This window comes from Macaca thibetana, chromosome 1 (assembly GCF_024542745.1).
Source record: "Macaca thibetana thibetana isolate TM-01 chromosome 1, ASM2454274v1, whole genome shotgun sequence".
In the NCBI taxonomy this organism is placed as follows: domain Eukaryota; kingdom Metazoa; phylum Chordata; class Mammalia; order Primates; family Cercopithecidae; genus Macaca; species Macaca thibetana.
In genome coordinates this window covers 93,413,328-93,436,892 of record NC_065578.1, presented here as the reverse complement: position 1 = coordinate 93,436,892, position 23,565 = coordinate 93,413,328, and the positions used below count along the sequence as shown (strand labels likewise).

The window sequence follows — 23,565 nt, the reverse complement described above, 5'->3', positions numbered from 1 at the left end:
ATCCCGTCTCCTCACCTCTGCCCCCAGCACACTTTTCTAGAGCCCAGCTCAGGGGTGCTGGGCCTGGGCACAGGCAGAGATACAGACTCTTATTTGGTTTCCCCTGTGTTTAAGGTCCTTTGTCCTACTTGTAGTGAGAATTGTCCCTCAGAATATGGGACTCTGGCTCTGCTGCTCAGAGCTGAGGGCTCCCCCCTCAGAAGGGTGAGGCTGCCTTCACTCTGACAGAGCAGCTGATTGATCCCCTAGCCCCTTCTGCAGCCCTGAAGTACTTCCTTTCAGGGACCAAAGACAGGAGTACCACTGTTCCTTTTTCCTGTGTAAGCCACGGCATGAAAGGCAAACTTTTCAGGGGGCTTTTCAGTTACTTTTTTCCCCCAATAAGGTATCTTTTATTTCTTATCTAAGAAGCTATGCGTAGTCATTGTGAAAGAAAAAAAAGGAAGGGAGGAAGGAAGGGAGGGAGGGAGGAAGAAAAGGAAGGAAGTAAGAAAGGAAGGAAGGAGGAAGAAGGAAGGAAGGAGTGAAGGAAAAAAGAAAGGGAGAGAGGGAGGGGATGAAGGGAGGGGAGGGAAGGGAAGAAAAGGGAAGGGGAAGGAGGAAGGAAAGGGAAGGAGGGAGGAAGGAAATATAGGTAAACAAAAAATCGAAAATAAAAGTCACCTGTAATTTCACTACTCAGAGATAACCACTGTTAACATATTGGTATATAATTTTTTAGAACTTTCTCCTATACATGTATAGATAGATAAACACATATACTTTAAAATTATAAAGAATAGTAAAACTATGCATACAATTTTATAACCTGACATTTTTTTCAAAAAAGGATTGCTTTTTTAAACATAAGATATCATGAACATCTTTCATGTCATTACATATTCTTCTATAAAATAATATTTAATATTTACAGACTATTCCATTGTATGAATGAACCATGTAAGCCATCCTCTTATTAGCTATTTAAGCAGGGTCTGCTATTTTTGTTTTGTATCATAAACACCACTGCACTGAGCATCTTGATTGCTAAATCAAGAATACTTGTCCTCAATTATTTCTGTAAGATCGGCTGCTAGAAGTGGAAGTGCTGAGCCATTGCTTTTCTTGTTGTCCCGTCCTCCTAGCCTCACGGTGGCTGAGCACATACTGTTCTATGCCCAGCTGAAAGGAAAGTCCTGGGAGGAGGCCCAGCTGGAGATGGAGGCCATGTTGGAGGACACAGGTCTCCACCACAAGCGGAATGAAGAGGCTCAGGATCTATCAGGTGCTGGGAGTTGGATGGAGACAGGGCCACAGATGGCAAATCCATGACTTCCCAGTGCACCCAGGAGGCAGGGGAGGCTTGGAGCAGGAGAGCTTCTAAGGGTGGGAACATCTCTGTGAAGTTACCCCAAAAAATCTAAAAGCAGCCCCCAGAGCATTATCCCTGCAGAGCAGTGTCTCATAGCAGCCTGGGTTTTATTTGTCCTGAAGTTGATGTGTTTGAACAGTCTTCAAAGGGTCTGATCCAAGGAGGCGATGGTTGCCCTTTCTGCATTTACAAAGCCTCAACAGTATTAGGGCTTTGAACGCTATGAACATCTAAGAGGCAGCATCAAACCGCTGCTGGATTAGGGTGCCCCCACAATGCCACTGGCCCTGGGCCTTTCTCGTCCCCACCCTCCACAGTCCCTTAACTCTCCCATCCTTCTTGTGCCTCCAGGTGGCATGCAGAGAAAGCTGTCAGTCGCCATTGCCTTTGTGGGAGATGCCAAGGTGGTGATTCTGGACGAACCCACCTCTGGGGTGGACCCTTACTCAAGACGCTCGATCTGGGACCTGCTCCTGAAGTATCGCTCAGGTAACAGCCACTGCTCAGTCTCCTGGGCTCTCACTGTGGCTCTACCTGTGGTCCCCACTCTCTCACCTGGCATAGCTGAGTACAGGAACCACCATGGCTACACTTAGAAGGGGGTTTGTCAGTGACTTGGTGAATCTAAGTTCCAACTAAAGCCCCCTGAGGTTTTTAAAAACATAAACAGGGAATCATTGATGAGGCAACCTACTTCCGAAAATATTTCAGAAAATTCTCTCGACCTGCAGCCCTTCTGTCTGGAATGATGGATGCTACTCTAGGTGAAAGTCCTCTCTGACCATGGGGACCCAGGTCACCTGCAAACATACCTAGAAGCTCCATAGCTGTCAGATGACCACTTAGGACCAGTGTGAAGGTGACCTGGTGGCATTCGGTGCTCCAGAGGATGGCCGCAGATGGAAGTGGCTCCTCTGTCATGGCACCTCTCAGACAAGGGGCTCAGATTGGAAGACATAGCAGGCAGAGCTGAGTGCCCATAGAGGTTAATAGCATGGTTCAACCCCATGATCGAGCCAGAGCTTTCCCCTCACTCTACTCACACAGCATTGCCCTGTGCCTTTCTCTGAGGGTTTGTCATCCTGGAATCTTCATTGCTGTTTTCTTCTTCAAATTTTTTTTTTTTTTTTTTTTTTTTTTTGTGAGACAGAGTCTCGCTCTGTCGCCCAGGCTGGAGTGCAGTGGTATGATCTCCACTCACTGCAAGCTCCGCCTCCCAGGTTCACACCATTCTCCTGCCTCAGCCTCCCGAGTAGCTGGGACTACAGGCGCCTGCCACCATGCCCGGCTAATGGTTTTTGTATTTTTGGTAGAGATGGGGTTTCACCGTGTTAGCCAGGATGGTCTTGATCTCCTGACCTCAGATGATCTGCCCACCTCGGCTTCCCAAAGTGCTGGGATTACAGGCGTGAGCCACCGCATCTGGCCTGCTGTTTCCTTTTAATGACATCTCCAGTTAGGGAGAGTATGCACGTCTGTGTTCTTTATGAAGATTATAAATCCAAAGCTTAATGATCCAGAAAATGTACGTATGAAACTCACTAGATGCTGACCATAATACATAAGCCCCTAATATGGAGATTTATTTGAATCAGGTCCTATGCTGGATGCAGAGACACTGTGTGTGGCAATGCCTTACAGTGTGTAGGATGCTATGAAATGTTAGTTATTATTGTTCTAATATCCTGGAATTTGCTTCTGAATTAGTTCCCTTGGATTTTTTTTAGTTAACTCCTGATTTTTGCAACTATGTAGCTAGGAAATTGCTGTACACCCTTTACCAACCACACCTAACCCAGGGCAGGGCTGGTGATTGCCCTGGCCCCTACCTTGCAGGCAGAACCATCATCATGTCAACTCACCATATGGACGAGGCCGACCTCCTTGGGGATCGCATTGCCATCATTGCCCAGGGAAGGCTCTACTGCTCAGGCACCCCGCTTTTCCTGAAGAACTGCTTTGGCACGGGCTTGTACTTAACCTTGGTGCGCAAGATGAAAAACATCCAGAGCCAAAGGAAAGGCAGTGAGGTAGGTGTCTGCCCAGGGAAGGACCCTGGCCTGGGTGAGAAGGAGCACACAGCACGGGGCTACCACTCCAGACAGGGCTACTCACACAGGCTCTCGTCATCAGAATCGGTGTCTTTGTTCTGGGACCATTTGCAGAAGATTTCGATGAACATATTCTGAAGCCTTCTCCTACAGAGATGCTTTAGCCAAAATGAAACAACTAGCTTTAAATGGTCTGCAATTATTACATGCCAGATTACACACCAGGATCCCAAGCTTCAGATGTGATTTGGTGCAACGTAGAAGTGAGTGTCTTATTTTGTAAGGTTAGGCTGTTTTAAGAGCAATTGGTTAAACTTCGTTCTTTTTTCATTTCAACATTCATATTCCCTAATTAAACCTGAATTTCAGTGGCAAGTGAAGGCTAAGAGGAGGCCTCCTTGGGTGCTATAACATAAAAATGATGAAGCCAAAATATACCAACCAACGGAGACCACTTCAGCATATCAGGAGACCCAGTTTTATGTCTGTGCTGCCAAGTGGACAAACTGTGTCATCCTAGGCAAATTATTTAATTCCTCCTTATTTTTTTTCCAGTCCAGAGGTCTTTTTTTTTTTTTTTAACACCTAGTATGCCATGAATTCACAGGGAATAGGTTCCAGCAGCTCAGGCTCCTTCCCATTGGTTCTCACAAAGTGTGCTTCTCTGGGTGGAGCAGGCTGGCGCTTCAGTGGAACCCAGGTACCTTTCTCTTTGGCTTCTTTCTTTTTCTGATCATTTTCCTTCACGCGTTTCAGGAAGCCATCTCGGCTCTTAGAGTGCTTAATGTGCTCAATACGCACATTAATTCTCTTGGCAAGAATCTTGCCCTTAACATGTTTGTTTACAACAATGCCAACAGCATGCTGGGTAACATTGTAGACTCTTCCAGTTTTGCCATGGTAACACTTGTGGGGCATTCCTTTTTGAACAGTACCCATTCCCTTGATGTCTACACCTTTCTTATAGATTCACATATACGTGGCCAAAGGAACAACTCCATGTTTTCTAAAAGGCCTAGAGAACACATATCGGCTGCCTCTCCTCTTTCCCTTTGTGTTCATCATTTTGGCGAATTACTGGAAGATGGCGGTTTTGGCTGAAAGGCCCTCCTTATTTTTTTTTTTTTTTTTTTCTTCTTCACATGTTAAATGAAGCTGATGACCTCTGCTTCTGCTTCTTAGGGATGTGAAGATAAATGAGATAAAGTATTATAAATGTGCTCTGGGCTTCTTAAGAACAGGCATCGCTCACATTCAAATGGTCACGAATATGACATGGCAACATTATTTATGCCTCTGGTTTAAGTGTCTGGCTGCTGCTGGGGTTTCCTGTTTCCATCCACAGCGAGGGAAGCGCAGAATGTCTCCCACAGGCAGAACCTACAGCTGCCACATAATTGAAGACAAGCCAAAGGGACCCTTGGAGGTTCTGCTGCTCTCTGTGCGTGACTCACACACTCTAGGATAAAATCAAGCGACTACACCCTCAGAATACTCAGATGAATTAACAGATTAAACAGTGAAGAAAAAAATGTGTTGACTACACTTGGCAGTGAGAAATAAATAAAGCAGGCAGTGACAGCAGCCAGCATCAGGGAGAGGCTGTCACTGAAGGGATGTGTATCTTGTCAGTCATCCCGTCCATCTGTCTGTTGCAGGGGACCTGCAGCTGCGCATCTAAGAGTTTCTCCACCACTTGTCCAGCCCACGTCGATGACCTAACTCCAGGACAAGTCCTGGATGGTAAGGACTGGACGGGCCATACTTGGGTTCCTGTCTGGCAGCCATCTCCCACTATTGCTGGGTGTGTCCTGTTGTGATGCATTTTAATGGGAGCAAAGAGAACACTGTGTACTTCTCAAGGTCACGCAGTTGTTCTTTCGCTTTGAGCTTCTTTCTCCTCGTCCACCTTCCTTCATTCCCAAAGGGATTTTAAAAGTCATGCCCCTAAGGGCCCTCTCCCTTTAATTAGGAATACACTCTGCTCTTACCCTTAGTAAGCCTTCATTCCTGGGGTCTCCCTGCCCTGGCTCCAGGCCACATTCCTTAGTCTGGGGAGAGCTGCTTTTACATGTGTGACATGGCGCCCTCTAGTGGAAGCATGGTGATGCACGGCTCTTCCAGTGAACTTGTGGAGTCAGATTGCATGTGTGGATGGCAAGTCTGGAAATAGCATACACTCCTATTACACTCCTGATTCTCCCCTCAGCTTCCCAACTTCCCAGTGAGTCTCCCTTTAATTAGGATGCACTGAAGCTCTCAGGGGTGCCCCCATCTCCAGGGAGCTGCAGTAGAGAGGCTATCCCCTCTCTATGTGAGAGAACATGTGAGAAGCAGATTCCCACACAGGAGCAAAACTAAACTTATGTACTGATACAAGTTAATGAATGGGGAAAGTATCTGCTTATCAAAGAAAAAGCAAATTTTTCTATTTAGCACAAACTTTTTCTAAATGTTAAGAATTTACTGACTGAAGTCTGGTGAAGCAAGAGAACCGGACAATATTTGTGTCGTCCGATCATTACAACTGGGGGGAACATGCCCGGAGAGCCGTCGTCACGGTTCATGCACCTGCCCTCTCTTTACACTGAGAGACCCTGTGAGGAACAGAAAACATCTTTTTAGGATGACACTTCCGGGTCTTCCTCCTAGCCTGCCTTCCTGTGGTTATCTATCGCCCCACTCTCTGAATCTTGGTCAAGAAGTTTATATTTGTTTTAAATTAATACTAATATGTTAAGTTACTGTGATTTGCCAAAACTGGCTTGGAAACAAGGCCTGAGTGGCTGAATGATTCTTTTTTTTTTTTTCAATTACTTTATTTCTAAATGAAGATTTTCTTTGTATAGAATCGGGATGCCGTGAATGGTGGGAAATGCAGTCCATAGTTAGGCCTCAAATAAGACAGGGAAAATCATTTAATCCTCAGTTAGCTCCTTGAAAGTCTTTTCACTCAAACACACCCACACACCACACACACACTCACGGACCTCCCTCCCAGATGCCCAAAGCCCTGCTGACCTACAGAGCTACTTCTGGAAAGGCTGACACATGCCTAAGACACAATTCCTGGGAATCCAGCAACTTTGGGTTCAATTTCCTTCCTAAGAGAACAATGAACATGACCCCTGGAGAGCGATTAGGGCAGAGCTGCTTCCGTAACGTAAAGGACTCTCCAGCCTCCGTATGAAGTCACCCCAGAGCTAAAGACAATCAAGTCCAACTTGCAGATTTGACATAAAGCAAGACTTCCAATCCAGCTAGGCAGAAGGATTTTGGTTGAAAGCCATGAAATCCCTTCATATGGATCATTTTTTAAACCACAATAAAAGAAAAGAACCTACTGGGTGTCCTCAAGTCTGAGAGCTGCTTTCTGAGAGTTGTGTTTTGAGTCCTGGAATCCCTCTCCCTTTGACCTGCCTCTCAAGACAATGTGTGAGAGAACTCTCTCTTCAAGTGTATGCAAGTGAGGTTTTTACAGTTAGATTTTTAATTTTAAGGTAATACACACTTGTACACAAAATTCAATTCTGAATGCATACATGTGTCAGATAAACAGTTGATACCTGACACTTGTTCACAGTCCATGATATGCACCCCATATCCTACCCCCTCCCCCAGCTTCTCCCCATGGCTTCTCAACCCCCCTCTGCATTTCCTGTGAGCTGAGGATTCAGTTTTGTTTGTGGAGGCAGGTGCAATCCCAAGAGAAACTGTGCAGTCTTCTGAGAAGTTAGAGCAGGCACGGGTGTGTGATTTAGGGAAGGCGCTTCTCACTCAGCTTGGTCACCGGTTCCAGGTTTGTGTCTTGGGCAAGTCCCCCATAGCTGAGGACAGACCAGAAAAATGAAAACGACTTTGACTTAGCCCTCAAGTTTTCAGTGAATGAGAATGAAAGACAACCATAACTAAGAGATTTCTTACCGAGATGATGTAAATGACAACAATAGCAGCCAGCACTCACCTAGGTGCCAGGTGTTTCTCTAACTGCTTTGTGCAGTTTAACTCATCCGGTCCTCAAAAACAACAATGAAGTGGATACCATTATTTTCCCCTTTTCACAGATGAGGAAACTCGAGTGTGACCCACCCAATGTAACATAGCTTGAGGGGACAGAACGTTTGGTTGAACAGAGGAGGAACTGGCACAGGAAAGTTGCATGACTGCACCCCCCGCCTCGCCCCCAGGTTGCACAGCTGGCTAGTGGGGAGGACTCTGCTTCCATTTCCCTCTGCCTGTCAATGGTGATCTCAGGGCCAACTAAGCTAAAAACAGACTTGATGGAGCATCAGTCCTCTGAAAGAGTCACTGCTGAGATACAAAATGCCTCTTCCTCAAAGGGGAGGTGGAGAGGAGTAGGAAACCTGGGTAACCTCACCATCTTCCAGGTTCTGGAAAACAGAGCTGGCATCAGTCTTTTTTCTTGTCCTAGGGGATGTAAATGAGCTGATGGATGTAGTTCTCCACCATGTTCCAGAGGCAAAGCTGGTGGAGTGCATTGGTCAAGAACTTATCTTCCTTCTTCCAAATAAGAATTTCAAGCACAGAGCATATGCTAGCCTTTTCAGAGAGCTGGAGGAAACGCTGGCTGACCTTGGTCTCAGCAGTTTTGGAATTTCTGACACTCCCCTGGAAGAGGTAAAGTAGAGATTCCAGCTGGTTTCTGTCAAGTGCCAGAAGTGGTGGTTCCTTGAAAAAGTCTAACGTTAGAGCAAAGTTGTGTAAAAGCAAAAAGCCATCATTCCTCACCCAAGCATAGCAACTATCTTTATTTTTGGCATACTTCCCACTTCTCTGTATGCATACATATTTTATGTAGTTGTGGTTACTGTGTGCTTACGTTTTTGCATTTATAGAAGACGATGTTCTTAGATAAAGAGTCATAATGGGTTTTCTTCCCATTATGAAGCAATACCAAACAAAACGGAGCTTGGGTTAGATTTTTCTGAGAGTAGGAATGACTAAATAAAATTCTCTCTTTTTTTCTTCTTGACAGATTTTTCTGAAGGTCACGGAGGATTCTGATTCAGGACCTCTGTTTACGGGTATGGTGCTGGAGACTGTGGCTTGTCCCCTTCCTCTCCCCCCTCCCAAGTTCTATCTTGAAAGTCTAAGGGGCTGGGTGCGGTGGCTCATGCCTGTAATCCCAGCAAATTGAGAGGCTGATGCAGATGGATCACCTGAGTTCGAGACCAGCCTGGCCACATGGTGAAACCCCGTTTCTACTAAAAATACAAAAGTTAGCTGGGCATGGTGGCGCGCACCTGTAATCCCAGCTACTCAGTAGGCTGAGACAGGAGAATCGCTTGAACCTGGGAGGCAGAGGTTGCAGTGAGCAGAGATTGTGCCACTACACTGTAGCCTGGGTGACAAGAGCAAAATCCGTCTCAAAAAAAAAAAAAAAAAAAGTCTAAGGAAAAAGTTATGAAACAACAAAGAAGGCAAATATTCCTCCATAGTATCTGACTCCCCAGTAGTAGGCACTTTGCATCCTAGATGGCTTTGAGTGACAGAGGAATAACAGACTGAGTTAGGTCTGGGTGGGGACACTTTGGATGAATGAGGATTCTTATGGAGGTCAGCTTGGTAGCTCCGTCCCTCAGCTTCTCATGCTGGGTCCCCAGTCCCTTGTTCCTGCCACATCATCGTCCTCATCTCCTCCTGTCATCTCCAGCAGGCCTCTGATCCATCCCTGTCTGCATGAGTGACAGCTGGCAGAGTCCTTAGCGTTTATTAAACACAACTCAGATGGCAGTCTCCTGGCCCCTTTGAGATCAACATAAAATCATTTTGAACCCTTATTTAGTGGTCTATGGGCTTTGAAAACATGGGGACCAAAATTCCTGTGGATTCTAGAAGTCTCCCTTCTACATGTGTCAGCCTGGGCACCAACTAGCTCCTTCCATAAACTTTTAACAAACCCACAGCCACACAAAGCATCTGTGAGTGTAGCAGAGTTTACGGTAGAGAGTGGAGGGTGGGGAGATAGACATGTGACGGGGTTACCTGCCACACAAACAGAAACTACTCCTGATAGAACACGAGGCGTCCATCCACACTGTAAAATCCTCCCCTGGTGCAGGCAAAGCTTTGCAGCGATTTTCCTTTGCTGCCCCTGGGTTCCTAACACCTCCTAAACCGTGAGTTACCTCCTTCTTCTCAGTGTGGCATATTTCAATGTTTTCCTGTTGGAGTGTTTCCTCTTTATGGGGATTCTGGAATCAGCTCTTAAGATAACTTGGTTTTCATCTTTCTTCATAAGTGATCCCAAATATCTATCTACTATGCCTAGAACTACCAATGGACACATATACCAGCCCAGATAGGCTTCAGCCCATCCCAGTACGTCACGTGGTGGCCAAAAGATGTAGTCATCCTGGCAGAGTGGGGGTGGAGCAGGAAGCAGTTCTCTCCAGGAGGCAGGAGCAGTTCACCACATAGCCCAAGTTTCTTTCAAGCTCTGCTGACACAGAAGTTGAATAATCTCAGCTCACCCAAAGTCAAAGACTTATATTAACCAAGACCAGAATGAAAATATGCTAATTTATATCAGAAGCTTTGCTGGATTCAAGAGTTAGGGCCTTGTACCTGTGCCGAATATTCCATCTTGATAAATAGGCCCTCTCAGAATAAATTACACATCAGAGGACTGTTTAGTCAGCATAAGCGTAGAACAGGATATTCCAAAGATACAGTCAAGGGGAGTGGGTAAGAGTGTAGCTTCTGGAGTGAGGCCGACCAAACATCAAACCTGAACTTCATAATTTGCAAACTTACTGGCTTTGGGTAAGTACTTAGCCTCTTTGTACGTGTTTCCCCATCTGCAAAATGGAGATAATAATAGCATCTACTTGTAGCATTGTTGAGAGGATTAAATGAGTTGATGCTTGCCAAGTTATAAAACAGTATACGATCGCTGATTAAAAATTAGCAACTCTAGACTCAAGGTTTACAAACCATCTTTTACCTCAAAGCACTTAACATCCACTGTCTTATCTGATTATCACTGTAATCTCATGAAGCGGGTAGGGCAGGGGTCTGCTGCCTCTGGGGGAACTGAGCTCACAGGTTGGAGGGTTTGCCTAAAGTCACCCAGGCCGCTGGGTCTCACTCTCTGGTCTTGGCTCTCAAATCTGGGATGCTCAATGCCACACTCTCAGCCACTCTTCAAAGGGCTAAGTACATTTATTTTGAATTAACTCAGTCTTAGAGGATGTCACTTTCTGACCTTGTCTCCAGAGTTTAAAGGAACCTGTAGCTGTGCATTGGGGTCACACATTGCGTGGCATGGACAGGGTCTGTGGCTGACTGCCACGGTTACTACTTGAGACCGTCATTACAGCAGTTACTACTGTTACTGCCTGAGAACATCATACAAGACTGAACGAAGGAATGAACATAGAAATGATAACAAAAAACCAAAGTAACTCTTTTAAGGAAAGGCTAGCATCAGGAAGAAGAGAAGAAGAAAAGGTCTTCCTGCTTCTAGTGAGTAAAGGCAACCCCCTAAGCTTCTGCAGCCCGTCGTTATTTACTGGGTAACAAGAGCAAGGCGCAGGAGGTAACGATTGGTCAGCTGCTTAATTGATCACAGGTTCATATTGTTACTGACAGGTTTCAATTATGCCTAATCATCAGAAACATTTGTGCAGCCTCCAACAAGGGTCAATGCCTCCTCTGAAGGGGTGGCTCACAGTCAGTAACTAGAAAGCAGCAGATAACCAGGGACAAACTGGCGATTCTGAATAGGCCTGGAACCCTTAGCTCTGGCCATGTCAGTGGGCTCCAGTCAGGATGGAGCCTTCAGGGAGAGATCAAAGCTCAGAGGTTTGAGATGATATCAGCTAGCAAAAAGGAGGGGCAGCAGGGATCCTCCCAGAGGGAGGGCCAGCCATAGCAGACATCAAATCTGAGCCCAGATCAGGAGAAGGAGCCGGCAGAACTGGGGCTCTGGCACCGAGAACCGGCAGAACTTCGCCCCTCTGATTGCAGGTACCAGGGCTGGGGCTGCCACCCGGCCTTCGCATTCCCAGGCCTGGCACATCATAGGTAAATGTAGTTGAAAGGATGACTGAGCTGACCCAATTCCCTTTACAACTGTCCTTGTCCTGGGGGGCTTGAGGAGGGTTAAGAAAGCAGCTAGGGACCAACGAACAGTCCTCTAGGCTCTCTGTGTCCAGCAATAGTTGTTTGGCAAATGAGCATTAATCAGTGACTATAAACTATAGCTTCAACATAACCGACAATTTGCAATGGTTTCTAGAGCATGCTCCCATGTGTTATCTCATTTAATTTTCAAAACAATCCTGTGAAATGTTCCTTTTTTTTTTTTTTTTTTTTTTTTTTTTTTTGAGATATTGTTTCGCTCTGTCACCCAGGCTGGAGTACAGTGGCCCGATCATAGCTCACTGCAGCCTTGACCTCCTGGGCCAAGGGGTCCTCCCACCTCCACCTCCCAAGTAGCTGGGACTACAGGCCCACACCACCGTGCCTGGCTAATTCCTATTTTAATTGTTTGTGGAGACAGGGTCTCCCTATGTTGTACAGGCTGATCTGAAACTCCTGGGCTCAAGCAATCCTCCCAGCTTGGCCTCCCAAAGTGCTGGGATTACAGGCATGAGCCACCATGCCTAACCTCACTTTCATTTTACAGATGAGGAGTCTGAGAAAACTAAGATTTAGGCAGATTGAGTCACTTCCCCAAATTTATGTATCTTGTAAGAATTCATATTCAAACCTCAGTCCCCGAACTCTTAGTTCATTAATTTTTCTACCACTTCTCAGTATTCTCTAAGAATTCAGAAAGAACCACATTGACTCTGATTTTTCATTTGTTTAAGTGCACAGGTAATAGTTGAATGTATTTTGTTGTTTAAAACTTCATATAATACACAAAAGGCTAAAGTCTCACTTCTCACTTCCTCCCCCCTTTCTATCCAATTCTCCTCCCCAGCTTCTGCTGACAGTCGGCGGGCATTCTTTTAGAGTTTTACAGTTATGTGTGTGTGTGTACATAAGATGTCAGTTTTTGTTTGTGTACGATACATGAATTTTAAACATAAATGTGAATGTATTACACATATTGACCTGCACCTTAGTTTTTTTGTGTGTTTGTTTTGTTTTGTGCTGTGCTGTTTGAGAGGGAGTCTTGCTCTGTTACCCAGGCTGGAGTGCAGTGGTGCAGTCTCGGCTTGTGTAACCTCTGCCTCCTGGGTTCAAGTGATTCTCCTGCCTCAGCCTCCTGAGTAGCTGGGATTACAGGTGCCTGCCACCATGCCTGGCTAATTTTTGTATTTTTGTAGAGAGGGGGTTTCACTATGTAGGTCAAGCTGGTCTCGAACTCCTGACCTCAAATGATGCACCCGCCTCAGGTCCCGAAGTGCTGGGATTACAGGTATGAGCCACCGTGCCCAGCCAGTTTTTTTTTAATTAACTAAGTTACATATTTTAAACCTCTCCATGTCAATGCTTTTAGAGCTATTTCGTTCTCTTTAATGTTCATAGAGAATTTTAAGGCAATTTCAGGTGAATCTATATAATTTCTCTGTATAAGTAATTTACACTGGAAAGTAGACTTTTATAAAGATGATTAAGCTACCAGCCTGGTATTTCATTGCTGACTTAAATGAAGAGAAAAACCAATGCTGTAAGGAAAAAAAAAATGGCATTAGAGATCCAGACCTCACAGGCATCTTCCAAATTATTAATTCAATCTCCCAAAACAGGCGGCGCTCAGCAGAAAAGAGAAAACATCAACCCCCAACACCCCTGCTTGGGTCCCAGAGAGAAGGCCGGACAGACACCCCAGGACTCCAATGTCTGCTCCCCTGGGGCTCCAGCTGCTCACCCAGAGGGCCAGCCTCCCCCAGAGCCAGAGTGCCCAGGCCCACAGCTCAACACAGGGGCACAGCTGGTCCTCCAGCACGTGCAGGCGCTGCTGGTCAAGCGATTCCAACACACCATCCGCAGTCACAAGGACTTCCTGGCACAGGTACTGTTGTCGGTCAGTGTTTAGCTGAGCTCAGTGGCTCCCCTCCCAGCCTTCCCCTCCTCTCCTGCGTGTTCCTGCACACATGGGTTCTAATTCAGCGAGGAGCACCCTCTTTAGATTCTGCCGGCTTTGTTTCCCGCTTTCCAAACCCTTATTTTGATTCTTGGTAACATGAATCTTCTTTGTAAGTTGGACCTCCCTTAGCAAAGAAATAGAGTAATAGTGAAAATGTTAATATTGTTTTTATTTTTACAGTGAGGGGTAAAGTCATGTTTTCATTCATTGTTGCAGTGACCCTACATATCAAAGTCATTGTCTTCTTTTTTCTTTTAATGTTTTTTTAATTTAGAAAAAGAAGCTCTGGTTCAAAGAACAGCGAGTCATATGACTCACTCTTTGAACTGCCCTTCGACGTCTGGCTGAACACTGGGCTCATTCAGATTCTTCAGTGGCCACCAGAACATTCTATTTTCTTCTGCACATCTTAGCTTTGCGCACCCTGCCTATTATGTTCTCCCAGAAGCCCAACCCTCTCCACCAGGGGCTGATTAGGAGGCTGCAAGATAAATGTTTAAAAGAATGAAGATGTGTGTGCACAAGCGCCTGACGTCTCCATGCCACAGTCATGTTTATTCCATGTCTATTCTCCCACAGATCGTGCTCCCAGCCACTTTTGTGTTTTTGGCTCTGATGCTTTCTATCATTATCCCTCCTTTTGGTGAATACCCTGCCTTGACCCTTCACCCCTGGATGTACGGGCAGCAGTACACCTTCTTCAGGTGCGCAGACTCGGAGTCACCATTCTCCTCCGTGGGTTTGGGGCGCCTGGGTCACACACTGCTTGAAAGGGCCCTGACCTTCCCACTTCACTGGGACCTTCACCAATGAGGGAGGGGTCTTGGGGCTCCCTGCAGAAAGGAACTTAATGTATCTGCCACTGCTTAGAAAGGTGATCCCAGTGGACAGGCAGGCAGGACTGCTTGGGAAGGACGAGCGGGGAAAGGAATGCAAAGCTTGGGTGAGTGGGTTGAAGCGCCATCTTTTTGAGGCACAAGTGACGTGCCATCAGACCACTGCGAGTGTTTGGGCAGCGTACGGCACTCCCAGGAGAGCTAGCGCCATCCCAAGGCAGCATTCAGTGCCTCCAATACATACCTGGCACACAGCAGCTATCCAGTAAAGGCTCTGAGTTGCATGTTGTTGGCACATGTCTGCTCTGTCCCAGTCACATGTCTCACTCTATCTAGCATGGATGAGCCGGGCAGTGAGCAGCTCACGGTACTTGCAGACGTCCTCCTGAATAAGCCAGGCTTTGGCAACCGCTGCCTGAAGGAAGGGTGGCTTCCGTAAGTCCCTACGCGCCCCTGTCCTAACAAGACTAGCTCCCCTGGGAGGACCCGACGGTGGGGTTCAGGATGGCAGGCATTGGGGAGACCCCACTCAATCCTGCTCCTCTGGTCACTTCCATATCTCTGACCAGCAACCCCCCCACCTCTCCTTCCATACTTGTGTGCGGGGCATTCACTGCCTCCTAGGAAGCCCCCGCATCACTGGACAGCTCTATATTTCTCAGCGTAGAAGTTCTATGTTGAGTTGACAGATGATTCCCCATAACTTATTTGAAAGGCTTCTGAGAGGGGAGGGAGGGAAATGGGGTTATGCTATTGCGTAATTGGGCCTTGAATGGCATGAGTGACATAGTGGCCAGTACCCCGTGATTGTTATGAGTCTGGAGAAGGGAGTTAGCGAGGGCCGTTGACATCCACCAGGAATCCTAAAAGTTCAATATAGTTTTAACTTTTCTCACTCAGTCTTTTTCAAAACTGTCAATAAGGACGAAAATAGACTAATTTCAAATTCCTCTTTTGGTTGCTGTGTCTCTCAACAGCTAGAGCTGTTAGGAGAAAAAAGGGAGATGAATGGTCCACAAGCTAGAGATGTTTATTCCCCAGCCCCACACCTAGTCAGTCAACAAAACCCTAGTTTTGATATTGCTTGAGCAGAAACCAGCCTCCAAGAGAATAAGAAAGGACCTGGGTCTAAAGAGGAGGAGGAAAGGGTTGGGCACTATTTCTTATGCCTAGGGATTCGTCATCAACTTTGGGGCTGATTGTGGAATATTTTCTTGTCTTCCATGAGGGAGTACCCTTGTGGCAATTCAACACCCTGGAAGACTCCTTCTGTGTCCCCAAACATCACCCAGCTGTTCCAGAAGCAGAAATGGACAGAGGCCAACCCTTCGCCGTCCTGCAGGTGCAGCACCAGGGAGAAGCTCACCATGCTGCCAGAGTGCCCCGAGGGCGCCGGGGGCCTCCCGCCCCCCCAGGTACCTGACCCCCAAACAACAGGGCCCCAGGTCTGCCTGCCACATGGGGACTAGGAGGAGTCCCTGGTATCTCCTGAGTCTCTCGCAAACTAACATTTCAAACTGGCAGTTGAGTAGGGGACTAAACCAAACTCCCTGCGCCCTCTGGGAGGGGTTCCCCGCAGGGCACTGTGGCTGCCAACTGGAGGAAGCCACTCACCAAAAGCTTCATTTTCCACCAGATACTTCCTATTCCATCTAGGAGAAAAATGTGTTTAAGCACTACAAAAATTATACAAGTCATATCTGCTCATTATATAAAAATTAGAAAACACAGATAAGTCGGAAGGAAAAAAATCATCACTTGGATATAATCACCAATAATGTTTGGTTTGCAGCCACCCAAACAAATTGTATTCAAAATATTGTCTTGAAATCTGATTTACTGCATAACTTACTATGAACATGCATCCATGTCAATAAATAGAATCTGCATCATTTTTAATATCTGTATATCATCCCGTTGTTCGAATTTCCTTTTTTTTTTGGAAACAGAGTCTCACTCTGTCACCCAGGTTGGAGTGCAGTGGTGCAATCTCGGCTCACTGCAACCTCTGCCTCCCAGGTTCAATTCTCATGCCTCAGCCCCCCGAGTAGCTGGGATTACAAGCATGCACCATCATGCCTGGCTAATTTTTTTGGTAGTTTTAGTAGAGACAGGGTTTTACCATGTTGGCCAGGCTGGTCTTGAACTCCTGGCTTCAAGTGATCTGCCCGCCTCTGCCTCCCAGAGTGCTAGGATTACAAGCGTGAGCCACCGCACCTGGCCTAAACTGATCTCCCATTATTGGCCACTTAGGTTTTTTAGTTTTCACCATTATAAGCAATGCTATGACGTACATTCAAATGCAAATGTATTTACACACTTATTAACAGTCTTAATTAAGAAGCTCTCCATATGCTGTGTCTCTAACATCTGCAGGTATGTACACAAATACATGTGCAACCAGCGTCCGTCTTTTGCAGGGACATTAGTGATCTTGGCTCTGAGCAGCACCCTGTCCTGGGAGTTCTAAAGTCCAGAACAGATTACAGTGAGCATCTCCTGGGGGATTTAGAGACATTGAAGAAGGCTGTGTCCCTGGTTGATAATGGGCTTCCCAGTTGACTTGCCAGGGCTGGGCCTTAGACAGCCCTGTCCAGTGATTTGTCAATGAATAAACAGTTCCCAAAGAGGCTGTGAGTGTGGTGGGACAGCACAGGTATGGGACACGGAGAGCCCTGGGTGGGCTACTTGACCTCTCTGAACCTTAGTTTTATCACCTGTGAATTGGGAATAACTGCTTATTTCATAATATTATTATGAGGATTTAATGAAATCATATGGGCAAGGAATTATTTAGAATTAGATTCAACTTAAGTGATGACAACCCTAAACTAACAGTGGATAAAACAAGACACAACTTGTTCCTCACTCATCTAAAAGTCTACATGGGTGGTGCATGATGTTCTATTCTGTTTCTCCTCCACACTAAACGGCCTCAGCCCCATCAGCCAATGTGGCAGGAGCTGTCTTCTAGGCAGCGGAATGGAAGAAGGATGAAGCAAAACAGAGGGCAGAGTGTGCACATGTGCTATGTTTAGGGAAGGTTTTCTGAAGCTCCCACATAGCACTTCCACTTACAGACCCAAGAAAAAAGCCTGTGGCTAAGGCAGCAGGGAGGAGCAAATAATGGGAGCAACTAGATTTTGCCACCGCACCTATCACAATCTGGCTTATAAATGGTGTTATACCAAGAACACCCAATCCCTGCTCTTTTTATATTCTAAAGCATGTATCTTTATATTTCTTAAGCAATATATTCTCTCTTTGAATCACAGCTCATTTGCTGCATCATAGGGATTCCAAACGAAGGACCCAAGGAGCTTGTCTCAGTCCTCTGTGCCCCAAGAGGAAGCTTTGCTTGTTTGCTTTGTTGTCAGTGCTCAGGGCCCCTGTGGCTGCCTCCACTCAAAACCCTCCAGCCTCAGGACATCAAGGCTGTCATATTGTACCCTGAGCTCTTGGCCAGGGCGAGGGAGGGGAGGCCAAGCCTACCTACACGGTGTTTCATTTCCTAAACGAATCCTTACTTCCACGCTGTCCGTGCAGCTTAGAAACTTATTTTCAGTAGTGTTGGTCCTTGGTCCCTGGACAAAATGTTACAGCCAAAGTTCTGGAAAAAGGCAAGCCAAAGTTCCTGCTGCAATTTTCTTTCACTTCTGCATTCCCTCACTATTATACATGCCTTCCCTTGGAACAAAACTGAATGCCACGAATATGCACAGGAGCAGCACGCGCTCTCTCTCTCTCTCTTTCTCTCTCTGTCACTCTTTCTCTCTTTCCTTCTCTGTCTCTCTCACTCTCTCTTTTTCTCTCTCAATCTCTCTCTCACTCTATCTTTCATTCTCTCTCAATCTTTCTCTCTCTCTCTTTCTCACACACACACTCACAAACCCACACTCTTATTCACATCTGTCACCCTAGCCACTCAAACACAGTCCTTATTCAGCCCGGAATAAGTCCAGAGGGTGTGGGCCTGATTCAGAGGCAATCAGTTGTTCTCATCTGGGAAGTGGGGCAATATGGTCTCCAGGGACCCTCCCTGCTCTAACATTCTTTGAATGTGGTGGGTCCTGAGGTGAAGCACTCTGTCCCTGACTTCTAGAATATGTGGAAATAGGGTTACACAAATATTTTATTAGGCAGAATTTTAATAAAACAATTTATCGTAAGCTATCCCAGCCAGTAGCAATTGTTCCAACCTGGATTCCACCAGGGGAGCTTGGCAGGTCTTCTAAGTGCCATTTTCAGCTTGAGAAGCAGGTGACTGAGTGAAAAGAGCAGGGAGGAGACAGAGGCAGACTTAGCTCCTAGGCCCTGGGCCACCCACCTGCAAGTTTGCAGCCCAGTCAGTGCAAGTCGGCTAACTGTTCTGAACCTCTGTTTCTCTGTCTGTAAATTAAGTTAAAAATTCTTCTCTCAAAGGGTGTCAGGATGAAGTGAGATCATGTATACAGGGCATTTAACATAGTGCCCAACACACAGGGAGCGTTCGGTATGCCAACTCTCCTCCTGGCAGGAGAGAAAGAAACAAGGTGAAAAGAGTGAATTAAAGAAGAGGCAAGTCAAATGGGAAAACAGGGGAGGAGACAGAAAGTGTATAAAAAGGAAAGAATGGTGCGTAATAATGGCCGTGTAATGCCACCAAAATCCCCTCAACTACTTCTGGGCAGCACCCTTGACAGAGTGAATGCTTTTACCCAGGGTCATGACTGACCTGTGAAGTTGGCTAATAAGAGAAACTAAGTGCAATGTGTTCCCAGATTTGCAGTAATATTGCCACCTGGTGGACAAACCCATGCACCTTTGAATTTTCCAAAATCTTTCGATGTACTAGCTTCCAGTCCTAGATGTATTTTGAAAGTGATTGGTAATTTGTAAGGCACTATTCAAATTCTTTCATTAATGTCACAAATCGACTGTGTCAACTGTATGCCACGCACTATTCTGGGTGCTGGGGACACAACAGCTCACAAATCAGGCAAAGTCCCTGCTCTCACCAAAATGATATCGTGCGGGGGATGACAGATACCATACATAAACAGATCCACCAGGAGGAAATTCTCAGATGGAGATGAGAGCTATAAAGATAACACAACAGTCTGTGACAATATAGAGTGACTGGAAACAGGAACATTTCTCCGAGGAATAGAATTTGGACTGAGTAAGCCATGAGAGGGTCAGGTAGAGTTCCCAGGCAGAGTGAACAGCCAAGCACAAAGCTGTGCCGGGAGAGGGAGGTGCTCGCTGAGAGACAGGGAGGGGAGTGCGGCAGGTGAGCTCAGAGAGGGGCAGGGCCACACACGTCGGCCACATGGGACTTGGTAGTGAGTCGAGATTTGATCCTAGGGTTTATGGGAGTGGATAAGTAAGCAAGGTGACTGAGGTGCTCGGGTTTATATTTTTATAGCTCAAGCTGGCTGCTGGGTGGAAAACGGAAGTTGGCAGACAAAGGACAGAATCAGGCAGACCAGTGTGGAAGTTTCTCTAGTGGTCTAGGTGGTGGCTTGGGTAGGGTGGCAGTATTGGAGCTGGAGAAACGCAGATGGATTGGAGATTTATTTTGGAGTGATGCCATCCTGTCTTGGATTGGAGAAAAAAAGAGGCATCAAAGATGAGTTACACATCGTTGAAGTGAGAACTAGGGAGGTGCCAGTACTTATTTAGTATTTTCACAGCAGCTGAATCCATAAACAATTTTTGGAGGAGAACAAGCAGTTTCACAAACTGCTTGTAAGTCCTCAGGTTCCAAGGTAATTAATGTGGGTGTCTCATTACCTCAGAGAACACAGCGCAGCACGGAAATTCTACAAGACCTGACGGACAGGAACATCTCCGACTTCTTGGTAAAAACGTATCCTGCTCTTATAAGAAGCAGGTAAGAAGAAATCCTTTTATGCTTTTTATCCTGGCTCCCTGTAGAAGATATTGACTAGGGACAGAAGAAAATTTTCTCTCACAATTTATCTATGATCAGGGCAGTGGATTTTTTTCTTTTTTATCTAATTCAAGCACCTCATTCAACATAAAAAAGCAATTGAGGCACATACAAGTAAAATGTAACTTAAGATTAATTCTTTTTGTTTGTTTGTTTGTTTTTACATTTAGGGCAAGCAGTCTTAAATTTTAACTCACGTATTATTAAAAGTTGTATCAGAAGACCATAGAAGTTATTCAAAAATGTAGCCACATATTTTAACTAGTTAAAAGAGAGAGTAAAAATTTGGAGGGAAGTGGAGGAGTATAGGGGAAAAGGTAGACGAAAAAAAGAAAAAAAGAAAAAAAGTTAGAGGCAAAAAAGAGAAAGGAAAAAGATAGGGTGGAAAATAGGCAGCAGGATAGTATCTGAATCCAGCACAGGCCAGGGAGAGCCAGGTCAGCTGCAGCTGTCATATTCTAACTGTGAATTATCTGTTATCACTGCCCTTTGAGATGCCAATGAACTTGTCAACAAGTATCTAGCTCTCTCGGCTCTCCAGCTGTTCTTATCGGCCCCACCCAGAATGGAACAGCTTTGAGAGCCCGTATCAGAACAAGCAGCTTGACAGGGGCACGCCATGCCAGGAGAGAGGATCCTAAGGAAGTGTGGTCCAGTCCGCACAGACTCTGGAACTTTAAGATAAAACCTCCTGTCTAACTTTAGTAGAACTTTCTGTGGCTTCACCTGCCAGAGCCCTGAACAAGGGATAAATTGACTTAATTAACTAGAACACACTGCAGATGGTGAAAGCACTTAGCAAAATAAAGAACGCCATCCAAGCCCCAAAATAAAAGCAGAGTAAAGAGAATGCAACAAACAGTAACCATCCCAAACTTAGTTCTCAGCAGCAAATCTGCAGTATGAAATTTTGGGTTTTGTGCATGTGTACTGAAAGGTTGATGACAATGACAGTTCATGGGATTGAGCTCTGGGGTCCAGAGTTGGCATCTGTTCATTTCCCATTTTGTCATTTTACCCTTGATTGACTGAATGTCAGTGCCTTAACTTTGGGCTGTGGAGTGAGTCAGAACTCCCCCTAGGTGTGCAGGTGGTTGTTAGAGTCTCATTTGTGCAGAGTGGAAGACAGGAGGCTGCAGCCTTCATTCCACACTGACATGGTCGTTGCCATGTGTTCTGGATCCAGATCGGGCATACTGACCTGACGTATGACCTGACAACAGGACCACTCAGAAAGTCCAGCATGCGTGATATAATTTGGAGAGCCAGTGGTGGAAATCATAGGTCCTTTCTCTGCATGTGTATTCAGGCAATGTCCCAGGGCTGGACGGCTTCCACATTGCTTGGGTATCAGAAAATGCAAAAATGCCCCTGAAGACTGAGACTTCAGTCTTCAAAATGAATGTTTGGGAAGGAAAAGTTAACAGCACTGCTGCACTTGTGGTATTCATTGCATTATTTTGTTTTGGCTTTCAGCTTAAAGAGCAAATTCTGGGTCAATGAACAGAGGTAAGAAACTATTTTTATCAGAATTAAAATCTCAGCTTGATTCATTGTTGAAATAATCGCACACTTTTAAAAGGCACATCTCACAGCCATGTTGAAGGGCTGTTCAGTATGTGCTCAGGAAGTCACAAGACACATCCTGAAGAATATGTGTCTAGGGACATCCCAGACTCAGAAGACACTAAGTGGTGTCTCTTCTTGGAGGATATAAGTGGGGGTGGCATTCCCTGATGAGGCGTTTCAGAGCATTCTCACCCCAAAAAAGCTTCTAAAACCTCTGAGTATATAACAGTTTATAATACTCCAACAAGAGAGCCTTGTAGCCTAAACCCAGGACACTCCTTGGCCCATTCCTTTTAAGCTTCAGGGAGTGTGGGCCAGCCCCAGACCCACCCCATTCCTGAGGCATCCTGGAGGTTGAAATGATTCCAGAGGTTTGGAGCCTCATCAAGGGGGACTCTAGGAGCCTGCTGCCTCCCAGCCTCCCTCAGGAACTGCACCTCCAGAACAGGTGTGGGGCTGGCGTGGATGTGCTTTCCTGGGCAGATTCTAGACCATACACATGAAATCTGGCTTTCAGGATTGCTCTCCAGAGGGACCTGTGGGGCCTCAGCTGAGACAGAAAGTAGGAGTGAGGCAGTGATTCAAGGCCCTGAGAAAGAGCTCCTCCTCTGCTTTGTGTGACCAGCTAATTCATTCTGTTCTGTTGAGTTTAGCTTTTGCTCTGCCTTTGAAGGGTTTCAGGCCAGGGAGTGATGCACTCAGATTGGTGTTTCTGCACAGTCGCTTCAGACTTGCAGGCCAGTACGGGAGATGGAGCCCAGGGCCAGTGAAGAAGCAGAGCACAAGTCCAGGCAGGAGAGGCTAAGGGCTTCCCTGAACAGGGGTGCGGCACAGAAGCCCCAATAGACAGGGATGACAGGATGAAGATGGGTCCTGTGCTGCTAGAAGTAGCTTCAAAGCACAGGGGTGGCACAGAAAAGGAGTCCTTGGCTGGGGTGGGAGGAGATGACATGTGAAAGAGGACCTGGAGTTGTCTGAATGCTCCCAAAGAGAAAGGTGCCAAGGGGAGCTAGCAGCCCTGCAAAGGCAGAGACACACAGGCAGTACGGGCCACGAGGAACTCTGGAGTGACTCGATACGTCCAGAATAGGCCACTCCAGGGAAGGGCTGAGGAAGGATGAAGTTGGAAAGGGGCACAGACAAGATGCAGAATGGCCTCAGAGGCCAGGATGAGGGTCTGGACTCCTTCCTAGAGGCAGCAGCAGTGGGAAAAGAGTTAAAAGTTGGTTTGTAAAATGGAGCCATGTTGCTGGCTGGTTCAGGCAATTCCCCTGAAAGTCCACATTTCCCTACAAAACCCGAGAGAGCTACTACTAGTAGGCATGAAGTTCGTGGCGCTGGTCTGAGGATTTCTCATTCCCTCGCCAGGTATGGAGGAATTTCCATCGGAGGAAAGCTCCCAGTCATCCCCGTCACGGGGGAAGCGCTCGTTGGGTTTTTAAGTGACCTTGGCCGGATCATGAATGTGAGCGGGGTATGTAAACAGACTGGAGATTTGAGTAGGATTTTTGACTTGCTTAATTACCATGAATTACAAACTCTCATGAGCGATAACAGGAAAAAAAACAAAAACCCTCTTGTTTGTTTGTTTACATGGTTTTTAGGGCCCTATCACTAGAGAGGCCTCTAAAGAAATACCTGATTTCCTTCAACATTTAGAAACTGAAGACAACATTAAGGTACTTGACCTGTGTGTAATCTGCTCTGGAGCTGAAAATTCACCTGAGCTGGTTATTTTATTTGTACTTTCCCACCTT

The 23,565-nt window shown here is 46.1% G+C and overlaps 1 protein-coding gene and 1 pseudogene across 3 annotated transcripts in view; one reads left to right on the top strand and one right to left on the bottom strand.

Moving 5' to 3' along the window:
* The window catches only part of ABCA4 (ATP binding cassette subfamily A member 4), a 128,485-nt gene that overhangs the window by 76,097 nt on the left and 28,823 nt on the right, over positions 1-23,565 (top strand). For both annotated transcript variants that reach the window (XM_050807257.1, XM_050807247.1), the window contains exons 21-34: positions 1,125-1,264; positions 1,703-1,840; positions 3,188-3,381; positions 5,061-5,145; positions 7,835-8,040; positions 8,399-8,447; positions 13,128-13,393; positions 14,048-14,172; positions 14,641-14,739; positions 15,533-15,719; positions 20,085-20,179; positions 21,716-21,748; positions 23,177-23,282; positions 23,413-23,487. In XM_050807257.1, the coding sequence (XP_050663214.1) occupies positions 1,125-1,264; positions 1,703-1,840; positions 3,188-3,381; positions 5,061-5,145; positions 7,835-8,040; positions 8,399-8,447; positions 13,128-13,393; positions 14,048-14,172; positions 14,641-14,739; positions 15,533-15,719; positions 20,085-20,179; positions 21,716-21,748; positions 23,177-23,282; positions 23,413-23,487 (1,798 nt within the window). The remainder of the gene's footprint in view (positions 1-1,124; positions 1,265-1,702; positions 1,841-3,187; positions 3,382-5,060; positions 5,146-7,834; positions 8,041-8,398; positions 8,448-13,127; positions 13,394-14,047; positions 14,173-14,640; positions 14,740-15,532; positions 15,720-20,084; positions 20,180-21,715; positions 21,749-23,176; positions 23,283-23,412; positions 23,488-23,565) is intronic.
* LOC126964281 (60S ribosomal protein L21-like) lies at positions 3,942-4,563 on the bottom strand (annotated as a pseudogene). The gene has a single exon (XR_007729335.1). The product of XR_007729335.1 is annotated as a 60S ribosomal protein L21-like (transcript).